Source organism: Trachinotus anak, unplaced genomic scaffold, assembly GCF_046630095.1.
Source record: "Trachinotus anak isolate AG129_WGS33_773 ecotype Australia unplaced genomic scaffold, CSIRO_AGI_Tana_v1 ptg000008l, whole genome shotgun sequence".
Lineage (NCBI taxonomy): Eukaryota > Metazoa > Chordata > Actinopteri > Carangiformes > Carangidae > Trachinotus > Trachinotus anak.
This window is the reverse complement of record NW_027273859.1, coordinates 11,841,124-11,862,556: the sequence shown is the minus strand read 5'-3', so window position 1 is coordinate 11,862,556 and position 21,433 is coordinate 11,841,124. Positions and strand designations below refer to the sequence as shown.

Here is a 21,433-nt window from a genome sequence, read left to right as displayed (position 1 = left end):
GACAATAAGGAGACTGATGACTGATGGCAAGACCGACAGTGCTTATTTTGTCATTACAACAAATGTGATACAGTATTTAAATGCTTAGTATTAACAACATTAAACCCCTAAGATCTCCTGATGTGAGTCTCAGCTGCCAGCAAGCTCTGATGTTAAGAGTGGCAAAATATGCACCAACACCGGCCAGCTGGGAAATAATGTCCACTTCTTCACTTTTAAAACAACCTCAGGCAACATCATGCGCACCAACAGAGCTACTTGAAACACTTACACTTAATGTTCATACTGTCAGCCTTGACATATCACTGCAGAACAGCTGTAGAAAGGAGGCACAGATGACAGGATGACATTACTGTGTAGTGTAACAGACAGTAAATATATAGGACAACGCAAAATTCTGTGCGTGCATCATGAACACTAGATGATACTTTACAACCAACATACAGATAAGACTTAAGGGAAATGGTTTCCTACTGCGCCATGGAGGCAAAAGCCACCAATCTCTAGAACTGCATCAACGCACTCTCTCTCTCTGTCTCTCTCTCTCTTTCTGTGTCCCACTGGGTCGATATTCCCCAGACACATCAGTGGTTCAGTCTCTGCACCCCATAGTGCCGGCTTTATGGTGCCATAAACGCACACAGGCTGAAAGTATGAAATGGAAAAGGCTGGTGTTGTAAGTGGATGGTGGTGTGGGTACAGAGAGCAATCATCACAGAGGTGCTTTCTTGGAAATCAACCACCTTACAGTATGGGACATTTATATCATTTTTTAAAACACTTCCCACAGCTGGGGAAAGTCCATGAAGAAAGAAAGTGAATGTTTGTCCCATAGGGCTGGTGGATGGATTAGTCAATAAGCAATAGGTATTATAAGATCAATAAGCTGTAGAAGAATGAATAGTGGTTGAAGTGAATGCCTAAAACCAGTTTAGGTTCAAGATAGTGGGTTTGATGGATTGGTGGACCCTATATGTTTGTCCACCTTATGGGCGGTAGGCTGTGAAATGGAAGTGCTGAGTAAGGGGAGAATGGGTATAAGGAGGCAATGTGTCACACACTGATGAAGTGGCAAAGGTAAGTAGGTTCCACAGACACTGAAGTGCAGCCATGGAAGGTAAAAAGTGATTTTCTGTCTTTCTACTATTGAGTGGCATTAGTGCTGATGCTTATGGGCTAAATCAAAATACCCCAAACTAACCTGGGCAAGAATTAGTCATCTGAACTCCAATAAAATACAACTAATCTTCCAGAGGCAGTACTGGTGAGACCAGGCTGAAAGATATTAAAACTGGTTGACTTTCATGGCTCAAAGTTCAACTTCTAACATGATGTTTACCTAAGAAGCAGCTGCTAAGTTAATACGTCACATCCCAGGTTAGTTACAGGGGATACAGTGCATTCAGAAAGTATTTTGATCCCTTCACTTTTTTCATGTTTTGTTATGTTATGAGAAAATCATTTAAATAAAATTTTCAATCAATCTGCACTCAACATAAATGACACAGTGAAAACAGAATTTTTGCTAATTTATCAAAAAGAAAAGTCTTCTTGCATGTGACGCACAAAATTTGCACAACTGGATTTGGGGATATTGGATGCGGACCCTCGGTGGGAAGCTGTTTTCAGGTCTCTCCAGAAAATGTTCGATTGGGTTCAAGTCAGGGCTCCAGCTGGGCCATTCGAGGACAATGAGAGTTGTATGTGAGCTGTTATTGGTGTGTGCTTAGATTCATTGTTCTGTTGGAAGGGTAACCATTGGCCCAGTCTGATGTCCTGACAGCTATGATTTTTTTTTATGAATATTTCTGTATTTTGCTCCGCTCACCTTTCCCTCAACCTTGACCAGTCTCCTTGTCCCTGGCAATGAAAAACACCCCCACAGCATGATGCTGCCACCACCATGCTTCATCGCTGGCATGGTATTGGGCACGTGGTGAGCAACGCCTGGTTTCCTCCAGACATGATGCTTGGAACTGAGGTCAAACAGTTCAATCTTGGTTTCATCTGACAGGAGAATCTTGTTTCTCACAGCCTAAGAGTCCTTCGCAATCCTGCCTCCAACCTCATGGCTTGGTTTTGGCTCTGATATGTGTGACCTTATATAGACCTTATGTGTGCCTTTCCAAATCATGTCCAATCAGCTGAATTTACCACAGGTGGACTCAAATCAATGTGTGGAGACATCTCCAAGAAGATAAAGATTAATGGGACACACCTGAGCTTAAGTTCAAGTCTCACAGCAAAGGATTTGAATAATGTGATATTTCAGTTTTTACCTTTTCAATTAATTCCTGTAAACATTTCTAAAATTCTGTTTTTACTTCATCATTATGGGACATTCAGTGTAGCTTGATGAGGGGAAAAATGAATTTCAATGACTTAAGCATGAGGCTGCAACATAACAAAACATAAAAAAAGTGAAGGGGTCTGAATACTTTCTGAATGCCTCTAGGTTACCATAGTAGCAGACAGGGACAAAGTAAACCCTATATCAGGGGCTTTTCTGTGAGAGACCATTCTTAAAACCGGAAATCCAGGATTTCCCTGAATTTTCATATCAAAGACATAGTTAACTCCCTAATCCTCCTTTCTGGAATAACCCCTGGATCCACAGACTGGTGGGTGGATTCATGAATGAGGAGAAATTGCCAAGGACACAACGAGACACTGAGTGGTTCATATAAAGGTGTTAATCTATTAATCTTCTATTATGCCACTGAAACCAACCACTAAATACTGTATTAGTAGCTGAGAGTATAAACAAATGTGTTTATGAGAGGACCCAGTGGTGCAAACAGCTGGTAAATTTGTGTTGGGTGTGGCACATAGGCAGATCTACAAGCCCCTGATAGACTTGCTTTTGATAGCTGCTCTCTGTCTTCCTGACAGGCAGCTGAAAACATAATCCACCACACATTTATCTCTTCTGAACCCCTAATGGGCAGCGGCCATAAAAAAACTGCTCACTGTGTCTGTCTGCCAGTAAGCCAGGCTGCCCTGCCAGACACCTGAGAATGCAACAACAGCAAGCTTAAAAAGCACAACCCAGTGATCCAACTGTAAACTAAAGCCCCCACTAATAAAACCTGCTATAACCATTTGAATGGTTATTTAATACAAGGGTTAACGCTAACAAAATATTTGTTAGCTTTTGACCAACAAAACCTTTTCAATTGTAATTCAGTTTCAAATTAACCAAATATATATGTTCAAATATTACAAAATATAGTACAAAGGTACAATTCATTTGTGATAACTGCTGTCAGGGTCTTGTGCACATGTGCTGTTTTTTGCATGTAAAGTATGTATATGTGTCTGTACATTTAGTGTACATTTGGACTGCTAACTGCGACTGAGAAGTGAGGGAAACTCAATGACAAAGTCTGCTAATACATATGGTGACACAGTAAGACACATCATGTTATTACATGTTGATACTAAATCCAAGGATTTTCTGTTATATTGGCAAACAAAGCAAAGTGATCACCTTTAAGTTTCTCTAGTCCAGGATGTTTGGAACAAAAGCATCACACACAAACAGGACCGCCTGTGCATAATCATACTTTGCTGAAGCATGTGATCATAATGTGCACACACCTCTGTCCAATTCATAATATACCAGTTGTTACCAATGGGAGGCAGTGTGCATCCATGCACAACATACACTCACTCAGAGGCTATGTCTGAATAAAAGTCCCTACTCTGCTTATTCAGTTATTTTTTCTCTCTCTGATCTGCAGTAGCTTTTAATTTTATTGATGCACTTGACTAAATCCAATTGTGCCATTTATTTGCCCGATTTGGTTTGAAGACTCAACTTCTTTTGATGCTCTCTCTCTCTCTCTTTCTGTCTGTCTGTTTCTCCCACATAAAACAACTTCCTTTCTTTCCCCATCTTACCATTTTCCTTTTCTTTTCTTTCACTCCTCTCTAGCTCCCTGAATTTAATTGCATTACTAAGCCTCATCTCACAAACTTCCAGCTGATTTCTTTTCCGCTGCAGGTATTCAGGGAAAGTTTTGGCACTGACATATTCTCATCGTATCATCTGGCCGCCTGCTCACACATCAGGAAGCACTCATTTTGCCTCAGGGTAAAATGAAGAAGATTTGCAAAATCAGCATCATTGCAAAGATGAGGGTGCATCTAGTGTCAAAATAATGAGCTGCTCCAGTGTGTTGACCAGGTAACATGTCTGTTACCTGGTCTGTAAATGATGAAGTTTGACCAGCACCTGACAATTATTTCATAATTACAGAGATGCAGCATCTCCAACCACCATCACTGCACATTAAGCGTAGCTATAATAACAGTAATGTATTAGTATGTAATACTGTAATATAGTATAGTATCACCTTGAATGTATGTGGGACTCTATTTGTTATAATTATCTTCAGTTTTTGTCAACAGTCCAAGGGCATGCGAGTATGCCTCCCAGTGCTCCACACGAGCCCACTGAGCAATAATTGAGGATGTGTTCATTTTACACATAAAAGGAAGAACTCATAAAGGAAGATGAACAACTTTGTGCCTGTCTATGTGTTTGTGCAATCAATGTGTGAGGCATTTATTGCACTGAGACACAAACACACACACAAGTGGTCATTCCATTGACAAAAGTACCACTACAGTCAGTGCTCACTCACTTTCGGTCACTACTGTATCTCCCTCATTCACATACATAAGCACCCATTAGTGCAAACAAACACACACATTCAAGGCCAAACATTTGTGTAGTTGATTGTTCTGAGTGGCAGAAACAGGCAGAACTCATGACAGCAATGTCAAATATAAAGTCCTGACCTTGGATGAAAACTTCTGGCACAAAACAAAGGATGACTCCTATCTGTCTGAGACAGTAGGAGGCAGAGCAGACAGTTCTTGGATATGTATGCTGTGGCGAGGACACTTCTGCTGCAGTTAAATGGCACAATATGACGTTAAGGTCATGTTCAGACCTATTGAAAACACTGTCTTGGTCAAGTGTCTTTAATAAGATAATGAAAAGTACATTGTTATGTTACTGAGTGCAGGGTGAAAGACAGTAAAATGGGCTATTTTCTGTTATATGGCTTCACACTGATATGTGAATTATTCTGCTTCCTCATTTTCACCATAAATCTGTAGATACTCATTACATATTCATGATCAATAGCTTTCTGTGTCAGCACAGGGCGGACAAATGGTCCTGAATTATTAACTGATAATATATCAGTAGGTAATTACATTTCTACAGAGGACAGTGTAATATTATGTTCTAAAAATAAGTATCATACTACATTACAAACTATTATCTCATTGTTTTGAATATTACAGTAGGCTACTATAGTAAAACCCTAAGCGTTATGCTTGTTCCTTTAATACTACTCAAATAAATAGTGAAAAAGACAGACACAGATTTATCTATCTTTCTCACACAATACACATTACAAGCACGAGAATGCTCTGAGAAGAAAGTGACAGAGATAGCTCTAAACACAAAGAACCCAATTACACATTAAATAACAAGCAAACCCAAATTTCTTATTGGTTAATTATGGAAAAATATGATTTGAACTAGAGTAAAGCCTTGTAGATCTGACACATCTGACAAATATTTACAGTAGCCAAATACAATGAATATGGATGACAAACCGCCTGCTGATAGCATTAAAAAAGCATCAATTATGCATAATGTCAGTATGAAATCAGTGCTGTTTCCGTTTACCAAACAGCCCAGTTGTTTAGTTTTCAAATACTATGAGGGGAAACTGACTCCCACAGAAAATAATAGAATATACAATAGCTGAGATGGGACACTACACAGTAGATATACTGCACCACAAAAATGCACAGTAATACAAGATGTTTTTTATGCACTGGTTAGAAATAATGTTACATATATCACAGCCAGGATTCACAGATCTTTTTCCAATAAGTAAAAAAAAAACTGTTACATTACAGATACAGTACCTGTTCTCAGTGACACACTGTTGCATCAAATATACCTTTCCTGGAAAAAATACCACCTCCACAAAAGCTGAAAAAGTTTAACTTTTTAAAATGTATCATTAACGGGTGGCCCGATGGCGGAGTGGTTAGGGCGCGTACCACATGAGCTGATGCTCCTAGCAGGCGAGTGCTGGTTCAACTCCCGACCGGCCCGACTCTTTCCTGTGTGTCATTCCCCCTCTCTCTCTGCCCCTTTCCTGTCACTCTCTGCTGTCCTATTAATAAAGGCAAAAAATGCCCCCCCAAAAAAATGCCCAAAAAGTATCATTAACCTTCAGTGAGGAGCTAATGACGTCTGGTGAAACCTTGGATAACATTAAACTCTTACTCTTTATGTATGTAGCCTTGGTGGTGAAAGCAGGTGTAATTAACAACATAACAAACAATTAAATCCCATATAGGTGTTCCAGGTCCAGGAATAGAACCTGGATAGGTTCATTAGTTGTTACCTGTGCTAATTTTGAAGTGTCAGGTCTGCCCTGACAAAAGGCTAAGAAATGATTTATTAGATTTAATCTAATAAGAAATGATTTATCTTATTGCAAAATGCATGCAAGAAGATAAGATTTTAGGACATGAACATGAACACTCACTCAGCCTAAACTATGTGTACAAACCCGGATGTCTTTGAGCTGCTTAGACAAGTTTGAGGTGTTTTCTCCTTTCATTTGAAATGCTCTACGGCACCGTTTGCATACTGACTTTTAGTCTATGACGTGTCCCTGGTGATCCACATCTAATACAAAACATCTCAATAACCAGTCTTGGTGTGTTTTCCACCAAAAGTAGCTGAGGACCTATTCTAGCACCAGCACTTATTCCACGTGCTGTTGTTATTGTGTACCATGCCTGCCTTCTTCTTCTTCTCTTCGAGTTAAATGTCAGACTAGAACCCTTGAAGAGTTATTATACTGCCCTCGTCAATCCTGGAGGAATCGCATCTCCAGTACGACATCTATGGTACATATGGTACTTTAGAAAAACAAGTACCATTACATTTTCAGAATTTTGGCATCAACTTAGTATCAGTTGTGGTGACATCCCTTGTCACTCAGCACTTTTTCCTCTTCTTGTGACCCACTGCATCACTAATATAGAGTTCAGGACGACCCGTTCAGAGATTGCCAACACACTGCCTGTCCAAAACTCTGTTATTAAGAAACACTTCACAGAGGAGACTCACTGATGCTTGTCATGAGATGTGAGAACAGCAGAGAAGAAAAATGTGGTAAAGCTGACCATAAAACCTTCAGTCATGCTCAAGCTGCAAACCTGGAACAGCCTCACTCTCAGATTGTAGCTGTGTGTGGCTGCAAATCGAGTGTGCATGTGTGTGTGAGTGAGTCCCTGGCCCATGTGTGGTGTCAGGACTGACGAATGATTGCAGCTCTGGGGAGTTTCAATTACCCAGAATGCAAGAGGACATATTGGTTAAGGCCACAAAGACAAGAAACTCCATCACGGGATGCTGACAGATGGGTAGTCTGCCTCATTACAATGACCCACAATCACATACATGCATGCCTCTGCCTATTATCGCTTAATGCTGTGAGGAGGTTACTTTCCTGTCTTCCAATGACATTTACCTCAAATAAACCTTTAACAATGTGCAACATGACTTTGCTGTAATTTAAAAAAAAGAAGTGTGAGATACCATAACAGTAAGATCCCCTGCTTAATACATCTGGGCTGAATGAGCACAAAACAAAAATAAAGCAGATAACAGCACAGCGTCTGGGACAATAGTGTGAGGTAAGAAGGCAACGAAGGGGACTTGAGATAAAATAAGAGACAACATGCCGACAGTAATGTCAAGCACTGACTCTCTCACTGTTTTTACGTCTTAAGAAACTGTTGTGCAGCAGACGAGATAATTAGGCACGTTGTAGTCTCACTGCTCCTAGCTGTACTAATCACTGTAAAACTCCACACTAATATTAGTCCTTTAAATATGCACGCAAGCACACGCATACATACACATAGAGCACACATGTACTCTATAATGAACACAAAATGTGACAGTACATGCAAATAACAGAGACTACAACCATCTGGCCAGTCATTACTAAGTCTTATAGGGATCATATTAAAGTAGTTTGTAGTGGGGATGTGTAAGGACAAAGATACATGCCGATGCATCCCCTACACAGGACTGCTCATCCAACTTATAGACAAATTACATTTGGACTTAATTTAGTAATTCATAAAATTGTATTACATTTTAAACCTGCAGAAATATATGACATAACATTAGTTGTTGGAAAATTGTGTCTAAAAGTCTACAGGGCCAAGACACAGTAGCCTGTTTAGGCTACTTATACACCTACAGTAGAGTTAGCCAGTCTGTCATCTGTTTGATTAAACTGATAATTCACTGCAGATTTTACAATCCAAAGTCTGATAAACTTATTCCACGCCTCACATTTAGACAGCTGTACGCTTCTTATAAATGGAACGGTTTATGTAGCTTGACAACAAAAGCGGGGATAACTGGATTGGCAACATGAAAGCAAAAGTAGAGAACAAGAAAATATGCAACGAGAGAGAGAAATCAAACACTTCATGAGAGGAAGCGATGAGAAAATCACAGACAGCAGGTAAAAGAGGATGAGAGGAATATTACCCAGAGGAGGGAAGATAATAAGCAGCATGGGATAAAGCACTAACGATAGGATACACCCACAACATCATTATGTTGGAGTTTACCTAGTCTAGTGTCTACCACATGGTGCACAAATGCTCCATAATAAAAATTCTAGCTGAGTTTCAATAGAGAAAAAAAAACCTCAGTGGTCTCAGATAAATATAAAAGATACTGTACTGACAGTAGTGTGGTTCCTATGGTCATCTACTGCAAATGGTTCACATTTTTAGCTCCAAAACTTGCACCACTACTCATAATTAATGTTGAGAATCTGTAGTTGATCTGTACTACATCTCAAAAACTGATTATAACTGTTATGATTGAGATGTTGTACATTTACGTCACAATGGCATGAGAAGCTAAAAACAAGGTATTCTTTCAACAAACAGTTATGATTTATGAGGGCACAGCAAAAAGTCTGTCTCAAGAGATAACGATTAGGTTGCAGCTCAAGCAGATGCTTTATCCTTCTTTTTAATAGCAGTTCAATGTTGGCTGAGAACTATTTACCATCAGGAACAATAGCAACAATTTAACAGTCCAGCATACAAATGAAACTAAACTATGCCTAAAATGCAGTACAGTAAACTCTATGTATTAAAACCTGCACTTGGTGCATTTGCATAATTATCCCTCATTACTCAAGAAGTGTAGAGCAGCAGGAATAGTTCTGGTGGTGAAATCCACTCCTCAGAGTTTCAGAGCCTGTGAGGGACTATACCATTCACTTTAGAGGCATAATATATTACAAAAATAAAACAAGCTGACTTTGAAGAGCTACACAGGTCAAGTAAACACTTGACTAGATCCACAGAGATAAATTGAATGAACATGTGTGTTGAAAAACATCCAGTATACTATATGTCTGCAGCACACACACAATACTCATACACAAACATACACACATGCACACATACTGTCCAGAAGAAAGGGGTTGTATTTAACAATGACAAATCTGTCTTTAGTGTCTCTAGTGTGTAAGATTAACTGTTGATCTTTGTTAAAGTTAAAGTTAACTTGGTGGACAGATACTGTAGCTACAATGTGGACAGCTATTTTGCCTACATCTTGATTTTGAAATATCTTGGGTGGCCACATCAGCAGACAGCACGAAAGAAAAATCATCCTCCACCATGACCAGATTCTTTTAATGTTAAGTTACACAATTTTCACCATCTCTGTCAACAGCATTCACATGCTGTTATTTTCTGTTAAGTGAAGACGGTAATGTTGATGTTGATGTTCGTGAATATGTTTCCTGTACACCCTCTGACACACATGCACACACAAAGTAATTGCGAGGTGGAAAGGTGAAGACGACTTGTCAGATCTTAGACTACAGACAAGCTTCACCTTGTGGTACATCACCCACAGGGAATTAGGGGTAAAGACAGAGGGCAGCGTGTTTGATATGAGGTCACCTACAAAGCTGCAGAGTCTCCCATTGGCAGCTTATCAAATGTGACAGCTAAGACAGGGTTGGGGCCCTGGAGATACAACAGGATATTACCCATATAGGATACAGTGAAATTCAAAGCATGCTTTTTTGACAGGTAGAATTTACTGGGCTGGAGCAATAAACATGAAAAAGAAAATAAGTTACTTAAAGACTGCTTTTGTGGCAACATAAATGGCCACTGGCTAATGCATTGTGGCTATCACTCCTGCTCCTTCGTATTCACTGCTTTTAATGTCTATCTTCCTACTGATTGAATTCAATACATTATCATCAGGGGCAGGCGTGAATGAACCGGATTAGATGAAAAACCACATCATCAGGGTAGACTCATCTTATGTGCTTTGATACAACTGTGAAATACATCTACCTACTTGATGTCTACTTCATTCATCCATTTCCAGCGTATACTGTTATCCTGCCATAATATTAAACCATGTCAAAGTGTTGGCTGTCTCTCCTGGCAGCAAACTGTGAAATGACTTAACTCTGCAGCCTCAAGAGAGACTGATGACAATGCCACTAAGTTACTGTCGTTGTATTGAAAATGCTCCCAAATGGCCTTTGTCTGTTTAACACCAGACAAGTGAGTGAGTGATACATCCTTACTGTTTATCAGACAGCCTTTGAACTGTCTTCTGAGGGTGAAGGAAATCCTCCTTTGGAGGTCTGTATTCTGTGATGGCTCATGGCTCAGCAAGACAACAACCAACCTCTGAGCACCGAGAGAATAAATAGGTCCCTAAAGTCAATGGCTATCTAGAATACAATTTTACCTAAAGATCCATACAATACGACATGTACATGGATATTCATACTACGCTCTGTACAGTAAACAGCACGAAAGCACCTGCAGCTTTACTTACAAGACGGCATGTTTGAATGCAAGCAAGAGAGTAAAAAAGAACAGGTTAAGTGAATCTGCAAACTTTGAGAAATGTGTCGTCAGTGTTCTTGCTCAGTAAAAGATGCAAAAGGAAAAATAGCAAATAGTAAAATACCATCATAGGTTGACACATAGGTATTTGTATAATGATACATTGGTTTTGCCATTATGTCGTGTCAATGCATCCACTGTGTCTGTGGCTCACATGTCCACCCTCTGCCCTAAGCGTTGCACCCTCTCAGACATGCACCTGCATGCTCAGCAGAAATTAATGAGGAGGTCACAGGAGGTTCAAAATGTCTCATGAGAAATGTGACACCTCGTGACATATGGAGAAAAGACTTTTTTTAACCAGTAAAGAGAGGATTATGTTTCATATGTAGTTCAGATAAAAAGTGCTTTAAGTTTAATACTATTTATGAGCTAAATAATTCGTCAAATCTGATGAAATCCTGTTTGGAAAATGTTACTGTAGAGTGTTCTCAGGGTACAAAAACTATATATAGTGCTTGCAGGTGAGCCTTGCAGATTTAAAGTTCTTCTCGTGCTAACTCCCTAGCACGTGTTGTTTTAAAAGAGGCACAACACTGAGCCTTTGGAGACATTTTGTAGAAACAGGCAAAAGTCTGAGTCTGTGAAGTCAGTGGTATTGCAGTTGGCTCTGTCATGGGCCTGGTCAAGGCTCCAGGTGTGTTCCCTTTTTTTCTTTTGTCTCCAGCGTTTTCACCCTTCCCTTGAGTTTCCTGTGTTATTGTCTCTCTCTCTCTCTCTCTCTCTCTCTCTCTCTGTCTCGGGGCGTGGCATTCCCTTCAGCTCCCCACCGGCTCCACTCTTCTCCCCCTCCTGACTGCTGCAGCCAGCACACCTGAGTCCCATCATCTCTTTAGCCCAGCAGTACTTCAACCCTGGCTAACCTTACTCTACAGTCTACAACTACAGTCTAACCTTACTCTCCCTGTGCCTCAGGATTATTCACCTCATGTCTGCCTGCCTGTATTTGTGTACCATCCTTGAAGGATCCAGCATTCAGTCACTCACCACCTGCCTGCCCCTCTGCCACCTCATCGACCCAGCAGCCTCCACCCCAGAACCTCCACTCCACCATTCCTCACCTGCCTGCGCCACAGTCTTCATCCAGTCCAAGTCAACCAAACAGCTCTTCACAATAAAATCTATTCAACTTGCACGACTGAGTCCGTGTTCTGCTTTTGGGTCCAAAAGAATATTTATTTGGTTATAACAGACTCAGCATGAAATGTCTGCTTCCAGATGTTGTCGTTTCTCAAACTGAGGGTCTAATTATCAAATGGCTAAAATTTGATTCAAATTTTTATGAAGTAAAAAGTAATTTTCATCCTTTCCAACAAGGGTATAAAAAATGCAGGGTATTTTCAAGTCACTGTGACGAGAGTTTGGAGAAGTTGGTTGATAAAACAGCACTTTGGGAAGAAACTCTGGGTACAAATGTAAGACAAGTTAGTGAATCTTCTACTTAGCATTCATTTACAACACTGCATTATGCACAGATTGCAATAAAAAAACAGACAGGCTTTTTTATTATTGCAATCAAAAATAGATAAAGAACTTCAGCCCTAATTAATTATTGTAAAGAAAGTAAGGAGTACTCCTGTGGAAAATTAAACAGCCAAAGAATAATTTGGCACAATTTGATTTCTTCTTTCCAATATTTTGCTGCAATTACTGATTCTCCAGTGTAATTCTTTTAAAGCATATTATTTTTGTTACTTTCATCTCCTGAACCTGAATTTTGTTATAGCAACACATCCTTGAATCGGCTGTGAGGGCTACTTAATTTCAACTTTAATTTATCCCTTGCCCTTGTGCCCTCACTCAACCATAAAAAGGCTCCCTTTATCACCTGGAACTTCCCTGAAGGGACATAAAGAGAAGACAATGTGTTAATGTGGAATTGGACAATTATTGTCACTCAGATCCTCTCCTTCCTTCTTTTGTGTCTGGCCAGTCAACCGTGTCTCTGGGTACATACATCACTCTGATGCATGGATCAGAGCTGCGATGTCTAAAAAAAATGTGTGCTTCTGTTAGCTTCTTGTAAAGCGCCAACCTCCCACCTCTCACCGTCCTTAGCACAGTGTCTATGTTTTCCACCCATTATTTCCCTACAATATGATAAAAGTGTTTTATGATGAGTGCTTCAGGCTACTCCATAAGCAATGATTTGTGCAGCTTGGTCTGATGCCACACTAGTTTAGGGAATAATGAGCTGATTAGTATGCCAGTCTGCATGTTAAGATGCTACTTTCAGCACAGTTATTTTTAGTTTTACTTCCAGGTTCACTGGATATGAATAGCTGAAATTTCTGAAATGCCATATATCAGAGGTATTTCTGAAAAGATGATGCTTCAAAATGATTTGCAGACAAAAAACGGAAACTATTTGTATCATCTATAATTCATGTCAAGGCTTTTAGTGAATCAATAGGTAGCAGAATTAAACTGCTTCTCCCGGCAAACTAGTTTTATTTGACAACCCAGCTCTTCCCCAGTCTAGATATCTCACAAGGGAGCCTAGTCTGGTAAATGGAAAAATAATAAATGGTAAATCCTGTGTCTGTCTGAGATTTATCCTTCACCTGCTATACAACAGCAGCAACATGTGAAGGTCCTAACAGTACTGCCTGTGAGAATTTGGCATCAACTACTATATATAATATTTCAAAGAAGCCTTCTCTGTGTTTTGTGTGACAAAACAACATGTGTTACAACACTGATTGTTATTACTCCTCTCTGTAATGAGCTGTCGTGAAGTGCTGAGGACAGGACAGGTGAGCTCTGCACCTCACTGCTCATTATCCGGGTGGACAGGTAGTCAGACAAAAATGTATGAGAGAGCAGGACAGTTTATTCAGCTCAGTCGTCATGGCGACTGCGACAACCACTAATGAGACCTTGCCATCTATCACTATCCAAACCATTGTTGGTGATGCCTTTCTTGCCTTTGCTGGCTGGCCTTTCCACTATCCATAGACATAATCGCCTGCTTATACACAGTATGAGGGTGGTGGGCAGGAGTGGGCAGGAGGCTATCTGTCCTGCACTTAAATTACATACAAACACCAACCCCAAAGAAGCAGAAAACTGTTAAACACTGTTTATCAGAGTGGTTTAATGTGAGGTAATATGTTTTACACTAGTGCAAAGAGTGGACTCTATTTCTTCCCACATCAGGAATGCAGTGAAATCAATGACTCAAGTACATAAACACAGCCACTCCGGCTGCACTTCAACCATTATGGAGTAGGTCTCTGATTTTGATTACTAAATCAAATGGTTGAGACCTGTGCAAGAGTCACATACTGTAGAGTATTTAGTTCCAGTAAACAAAAAACAAAAAAAAAGCTTTGATCACCTATCCCACTGGGTTAAGTAAGGAAAAGATATGAAATATAATTTAGTCATAATCCACAAAAGTAACAAAGAAATCATATTAGCATCGACTGCCCAGGCTCTAAATGATATGTACAATGTCCTAGCTTAAACCAAAGCTGAGTTCTTTTCATGCCTAGATGCTCATTAAATGTGCCGCATCATTCCTAGTAATTCTATCTCACTTCACACATGGAAAATGGAGTGAACTGTGAGAACTGGATGTGTGATTTAATAAAACTCTACATAGGGGGGAGATGAGAGAGAAGAAAGGGAGTAAAATGTGAGCGGAAAAAAGAGTAGAGGTGAAAAACAGGAGAAAAAAGATATTACACTGAGAAAATAAAAACAGGGAGACCCCTAAAGATAGCATATGAACGGAAGATATAATAACAGTAAAACTAAGCATAAAACAATTTTATTCTTTGAGGATGGTAGCATCCTGGGTGCTGCACTGCCTGTACCAGTAACAAAACAACTGTGAAAGGCGGACAGAGACCAGGACAGAGTAGCTTTCATTTGGTTGGCTAAATAGAGGCTTGATAAAGCTGTTTGCCCTGTCTCTCTACATAAACATCAACGCTGCTGAGGTAACAGGTATTAAGTAACTGAGCTCCTACCTGTCCGATCTCGGATGGCCAGGTTGTTCCCTTTCTTTAGGACGATATCCAGCTGGTACATGGCTGGACTAGGGGGTCGCACAGGTTCTGCATTACTGGGCCCCACAATGCTGATGCCCTGTAGAGAGAAGTTACATAAGTTATTCAGCCCAAATTATTCCAGCATTATAATTTTCATGAGGACAAAGAGAGGTAAAAGTAAAAGATACAGTACAAAAAAAAGCAGTACACATCTGTATAATCAACAAGCACATACAAGACTCTGGTCCCAACATTAGACAGATATTTCAAAATGGCCAATAATTTATACATTTTTACTGACTAATGAATGTCAGACTTTTGGTAATGGTTTTTTGGGATGTAGTTTATTTTCGTTAGTTTATGCTCAAAATGTAAGAGAAGAATTTTGCTGCAGGATCACTACACTCTGAATAAATCACATTCAGTTGAGAAAAAAAGCCTAGAACAGACTAAAAAGGGTAAACAGAGGAATTGCTGATGCTTTAGAAAATTTATATTTGTACATTACATAATATATGTTGCACGTGTACTGTAGTCTGATAGCTAACCATGGCAAGCATGCAAGCTGCTCGGGATGCGTCTGAGCGTCAGGCTTTTTGAAGGGGTCATCTTTGTGGCTTTGTCATGCTGTAGCCCTCAGGTCAGTGCTGTACTCCACATTGACAGGGCAGCCCCACTGGCTCTAATCGTGGTTCCCCTTGGAGCTATAGAGGCCCATTAGCAAGCCCCATGATGAACCAGCCTATGCTCTGAGAAGCACTAAAGCTCACTTTCTTTCTCCATCTCTTGCTCATTTTCTTCTCCCGCCCTCATTTCTCCTCCCCATTGGACAATCCGTGCGTGGGCACTCCTGTCATGTCTCCCCAGCTATCGTACTCTGAGAAGAGGCTAATAATAACTCTAAGAGCAGAAAAATGCTAGTGGGCCACTGGGAGGCTACTAACAGACTACTAAGGGTAGCAAAGAACAGAAGAGTAGAGGGATCCCCAAAAAGTGAAAAACAGGATAAAGATGCAAATGGAAAATAGGAGAAAGAAGACCCACAAGAAGCCTCCCTATTAACACTGCCATCAAAATGCACACTTCCATAATGGGGTTGTCAGAGCATGTCCGGCAATTGTTAACAATATTGTTTCCCTCCAGAATAATGTCTGACGGTCCTAAAACATAAACCGACCCTGTAGACTGTTCAGTTTATTTAGCAAATGTGACAAAGTTCTCTGTAATAATAGAGAAGGATGGGGATGTCCCTTGTATTTCTGTGTATAATGGTACTATCAACTTTCAAAGGGTGTATATTACCATTTCTGTTATACGTTAAAATAGCACAAACTGTGTTATTAACACCATTATTAAGGGACAGTCGTGCACTGAGGCTGCAGGTTAATAATGGTGTGTATAATTACACTGCAGTCCTTGTAGTGCCACTGTATCACAGAAATGATGCTGCCCTCGGAGATGACCAGTATAATTATCTGCAATGAATATCACTCTTAATTATCTTTTTCTATGCAAGAAGAATGGAAACTTGTAAATACGAGCTAGCATTTATAGCAGAGTTTCTAGGAGACATTTGTATAATATTATGTGAAACAGGAACATAAAAGGAATTACACAAAATTGAGCGACACTTGAGGAAAATGTTCTTAAAGCAACTGTAAATGACGGCAATTCAGACAGTGGTATTTTAGCACTGGCAACCCACTGACACAAGAGTGTAAGAGTGTAATTTTGACTGTCACCACACAGTGCAAGTGCAATAATTACTTAATAAAAGTCATATATCAACGATTGTGGATATCAAAATATTAACAGTATGTGGAGAGCAAACTGTGGACTGCACACAGCAGAATTTGAAACTGCAGCAGCTGGGCAAGAAATGCAGTGCTGTGTAAAGCCTGGAAGCCCCAAGTCTCCATGGAAAAGTCAACCCCAACACAATTTTAGCTTCACAGCACCTGCTCTCAAACAGGCAAAAAAAACAGAGGAAACAAGACAGAGTCAATCTTCCTGGGAAAAGTCAGAACTGAAATAAATCTAAAGACCAAAATGTAATCTGTTAGGTAACAGGTGCACCGGCGCAGCGAATATCTGAAGAAATCTAAGGTGAACATACAGGAACAGACAGAGAGTTAAAGCTGTGTGATTGGATAGGATAAAGCTGGGGTCAACGGTGCATTCAAGTCACTGTAATTGAGCTCTGTGTATGTGTGTGGATACAACCAATAGGATTGGACAATTACAATGGTCTGACCATGTAACATTAAGCCCTTTTGTCTATGAACATGACCAACAAATAGTGACAGAGAGACACACATAGCAACACAATGTCGAGCTGGGTCACATCATAACACACAGCGATTAAGAAAAAGATGGAAAACCCGGGACACAGTGTGTCCACAGAAAATGCCTGTGCATGTGTTTTTTTGCTTCTCTCCTGCTCATGTATAAAACCTTCAGTGCTTTGTATTTTTCAGAGTGTCAGTATTGTATGCTGTGCAGGACCGCTAACAGACACAGACACACACTTGAAAGGCACAAACACACACAGACGCACACAAACATAAAAGGGAGCAAAGGATTTGAAATGGATTTGCAGATAGCGTAGGCTGTTTGAGTGAGCGACAGCATACTTGATAGGATCAATGGAGTCTTTGCTAAAACAAGCAACCTGATAAAATCAGGACCAACATGCTGCCGAGTTACAACTATACAGGAAGGACAAAAACAAGCAGATTCAGACTAGTGTTGCTTTGTGTTGCATGTCCAAGCTCGTGACCAATGAAAACGACATTTGCACTGCTCTAAGGAGGGTGTTGAACTTGACTGAGCTGAGCAGTTGGAGTCATGAACACTGAAACCAACAGGGAAAAAAAATGTCATTATAAACATTCATCTTATCCATTTAGAAGCTCAGCTATTGCCAAAGATGAAGGTAGTTTCTAAAAGTGGGTTAAAGCTGAAATTGCCTCTGAAGTACAAACCAACAGTGCATGAGATTCTTACAAAAACAGCAGATCCCATTATTTTCTCCTGTCTTCCATGTGTCAAGGAGTCCCAAACATTAATGACATCTAAATTATAAAATGCTCACACAGTATTGTGGATTCAATAGTGAAGCAAATATAGCAGAAATAGCAAATATATTGTATATTAATAAATTATTTATGTTTTTTAAGGAAACTAATGACAAAATGATATATAACACTGTTTTTCTATTTTGGATGAAATGTCTATTACTATTTGTTACAATTCTCGGTCACAAGAAAACAAAAAAGACAGACACACATGGCCCTGGTCCGTCCTTTGGGACAGACTCGACAGAGAGGATCGAGTCCAGTAGACTTTACTTCTGCACAATAAGGCCTCACAGCACAGCAAGACATGTGCACTTTCTTAATGACAGAAATGGAGAAGGGAAGAGAGGAAGGAAAGGAAAGGCAGCCAAGATCCATCTCACTCCACCTGCTCTATGTTTCATGATTCCTTGAAACTGACAGAGAATTAAATGACAGTTTCCACGTACCAATTTTCAGTCTCTGTACCAGTTAGCAACAAACAATCTGGAAGAGAGAGTCTTTACAGATCAATAGACAGTGTGAATGTCTGAGTATGTATTTGGACTCCAATTTCTTTGCAATGCAAGTGTTCTGATGTGACCACAGTCTATGGGTGTGACACATGATATACACAAAAATACCCATCCATCCATTTTCTACACCATTTATCCGAAACCAGGTCACGGGGGGGCTGGAGCCAATCCCAGCTGACATTGGATGAGGGCGGGGTACACCCTGGACAGGTTGCCAGTCTATTAGAGGGCTTACACAAAAATACAAAAGATTCTATTTAATCTATTTTTTTCTGAGCACATACACACAATTTTGATTTGTTTTCACCAAAAACTCTTGTTTTTTTTGTTTTTTTTAAACCATGTATAATTTACATAAATTAATACTAAACTTACAGAAATACAAGCAAGGGCAAATGAGGATCCAAAAGTTTAGATCCCAGCTCAGTCTTAGCCAAAAGTTTGCACATTTGTGTTTGGCTGTGTGTGTGTCTGTATGAATAAATAACATCCAGCAGTACAATGTAAATACAGGAAAGAAAAGATTTCCATTACAACTGCATGTGGCACTGAGTCAGTGAGATTCAACTATCAGAGCACTTTACATTTACATTAAATAATCCCTGGGGAGCCAGACTGGAGAGTGCTCTGAGTATTTGGATACAGCATTTCACAGAAAACCCTTCAGACTGAATCCCAACTGAATCCATTCAAATATCAATCAATACCAATTTCCTATTCCATTAACTAAATACTACTTCGCAAACGGGACAAATGGGGTTCAGCATGACAATATTGAAGCCCTTCCTCCATCATCTCCAGGGGATGGTTTGCATATGTTGAGTGCATGCACAAAAAGTGTGTGTGTGTGTGTGTGTGTGTGTGTGTGTGTGTGTGTGTGTGTGTGTTATGCATGTGTGCTCCCTTTCTCTTCATGTTTGTGTGTGTGAATGTATCGGCTCATCAGCACTGAATCACTGAGAGGGGAGCTGACCCTTCATCAATAAATAAGACAGATGATGTACTGCGCTTCAGAAATGAGAGTAAGTATTCAATAGGATATTCCACACCGACGAACTCCAGCCAGACACAGTGCTCATTATCTGCTGCCTACAGTCCAGAAGGGCAAAGAGGGTTAGCAGCAGATTATGTGGATATACTGCACTGAGCTTCAGTTCAGCACTGAGCCATGTCATGAAGCCATAAAAACCACTTAGTCAAAACAGGCTCGCTTCCTTTGAATGCCCCGAACTTAACCTTAATTAAAATTCCACTGTGCACCAAAACTCATGAAGATACATAATGCTTCACAGCTTCACCAGAGCAAGAGTTTTAGTAGTACAAAGTGAAATCAGATATAGTAGAAAATTGTTGAGGCAAGAAAGTTTATAGGCCTGATTACTTTTCACTCACACATTTGTACTGAAAATTGAATCAGGAGAACAAACGTTTTGGCCTTTCCAGTCAGAATCTTGCTCCTGAATCGCCACTTTTTAGCCACGGTCTCAAACTCATATACACAGCAACCAAAGAGTGGTAATGTGGGAAACATCAAAAGACTAAGCTGGTCATCTGGCAGCTCCCAATGTTCCATTTTTTCCAGCACTCAGTGTGAACAGGCACCGGTGGCTCCTCACCAGGGACACACTCAAAACCCACGCAAAGACCCACAACTTTTTCTTCCCTGACAAACGTCTCTCAGGCTCTAAGTGAAAATGTCCAGTTCTGAAAGGTTAAACCAACTCTACTATTACTGGGTGTAATCAATTAATAAACAGACTAAATAGAAGCTAAATTAAAAATGACTGCTTGTCATCCCTTCCCACAGAAGTATACCTGGTACCGGCTATCAGTTACTGGTAAGAGATGAGTAAGAGCACTATGTTACTGAATTCACGGAGACTGCCTGTCTTGCATAGATCTCTAAGCATGAGAACATTTTGAAAGTTTGAATTTGCAGGCCTAAATTCCCAGACCCACTATCCTTATAATTCAGCCTTGACACAGAAAATATTTGGAATTAACTTTTTTATCAGCACTTCAATCACCTGTAACCCCCCAGAGCTACAGGTGATGGTGATGCCTGATGGTGATGTTATTTTAAAAAACTGTATGAATTGATGTGGGCTGTGCTGTCTTAAAGCAGAGCCCTGCAGTTTAACCTTGACTGCTGTGTGAAAAAAGTGAAAAACAGCCTATTGGAGGAGTTTTATTAAAGTTCACAGTTCACATTTAAAGGGCAAACTGTAAATAACAAAGCTGCTTGAAAACTTAGACGTCAAACCAGTGTCATTTCTTTCTTATCCTGAATTTTATATGTCATGACAGTGGTGTCTTAATTGGGGGTGAAGCCTGTATTTAGCCCTGGGCGCTGTGTGGAGCCAGACTCTCGTTTCTCACAGTGATGGCAGGTAATTTCCAGACTCTACACCTCCATTCCTGCATAACAATAACCTGCTCGGGCTTTACTCATTAATAAGAACATCATGACAGTTTCCCATCTATTAGTAGAGATGCCACTTCCACCTGCCCAACAGAAAACCACTATTCATCTTACATCTCCCCCCTTTATGGCATGAAATGGTGAGGGGTTTTTTTTGTTTTGTCATATAAAGGCTGAGCAAGATCAGCCCATTCACATCATTGGCAGTGGAAAAGGCCACAAATTACTTTTTTTGTATACAAAAATAGTTTCATATGTTGGAATTTGGGATTAGGTAGCGGTAAAAAAAAAACAGTCCCTGCACCAGACGCATGATTCAAAAGGGTTGTACTTAGTTTCTTAATTAATTATGGGAGTGTTTTGGACATGCAATATACCAATCACATTGCC

General features: G+C 40.0%; 1 protein-coding gene across 5 annotated transcripts in view; it reads right to left on the bottom strand.

The window, feature by feature from the left end:
• Positions 1 to 21,433, bottom strand: part of mctp1a (multiple C2 domains, transmembrane 1a) — a 137,526-nt gene that overhangs the window by 74,123 nt on the left and 41,970 nt on the right. For all 5 annotated transcript variants that reach the window (XM_071482626.1, XM_071482629.1, XM_071482628.1 and 2 more), the window contains exon 2: positions 15,009 to 15,126. In XM_071482626.1, coding sequence (XP_071338727.1) covers positions 15,009 to 15,126 — 118 coding nt within the window. The remainder of the gene's footprint in view (positions 1 to 15,008; positions 15,127 to 21,433) is intronic.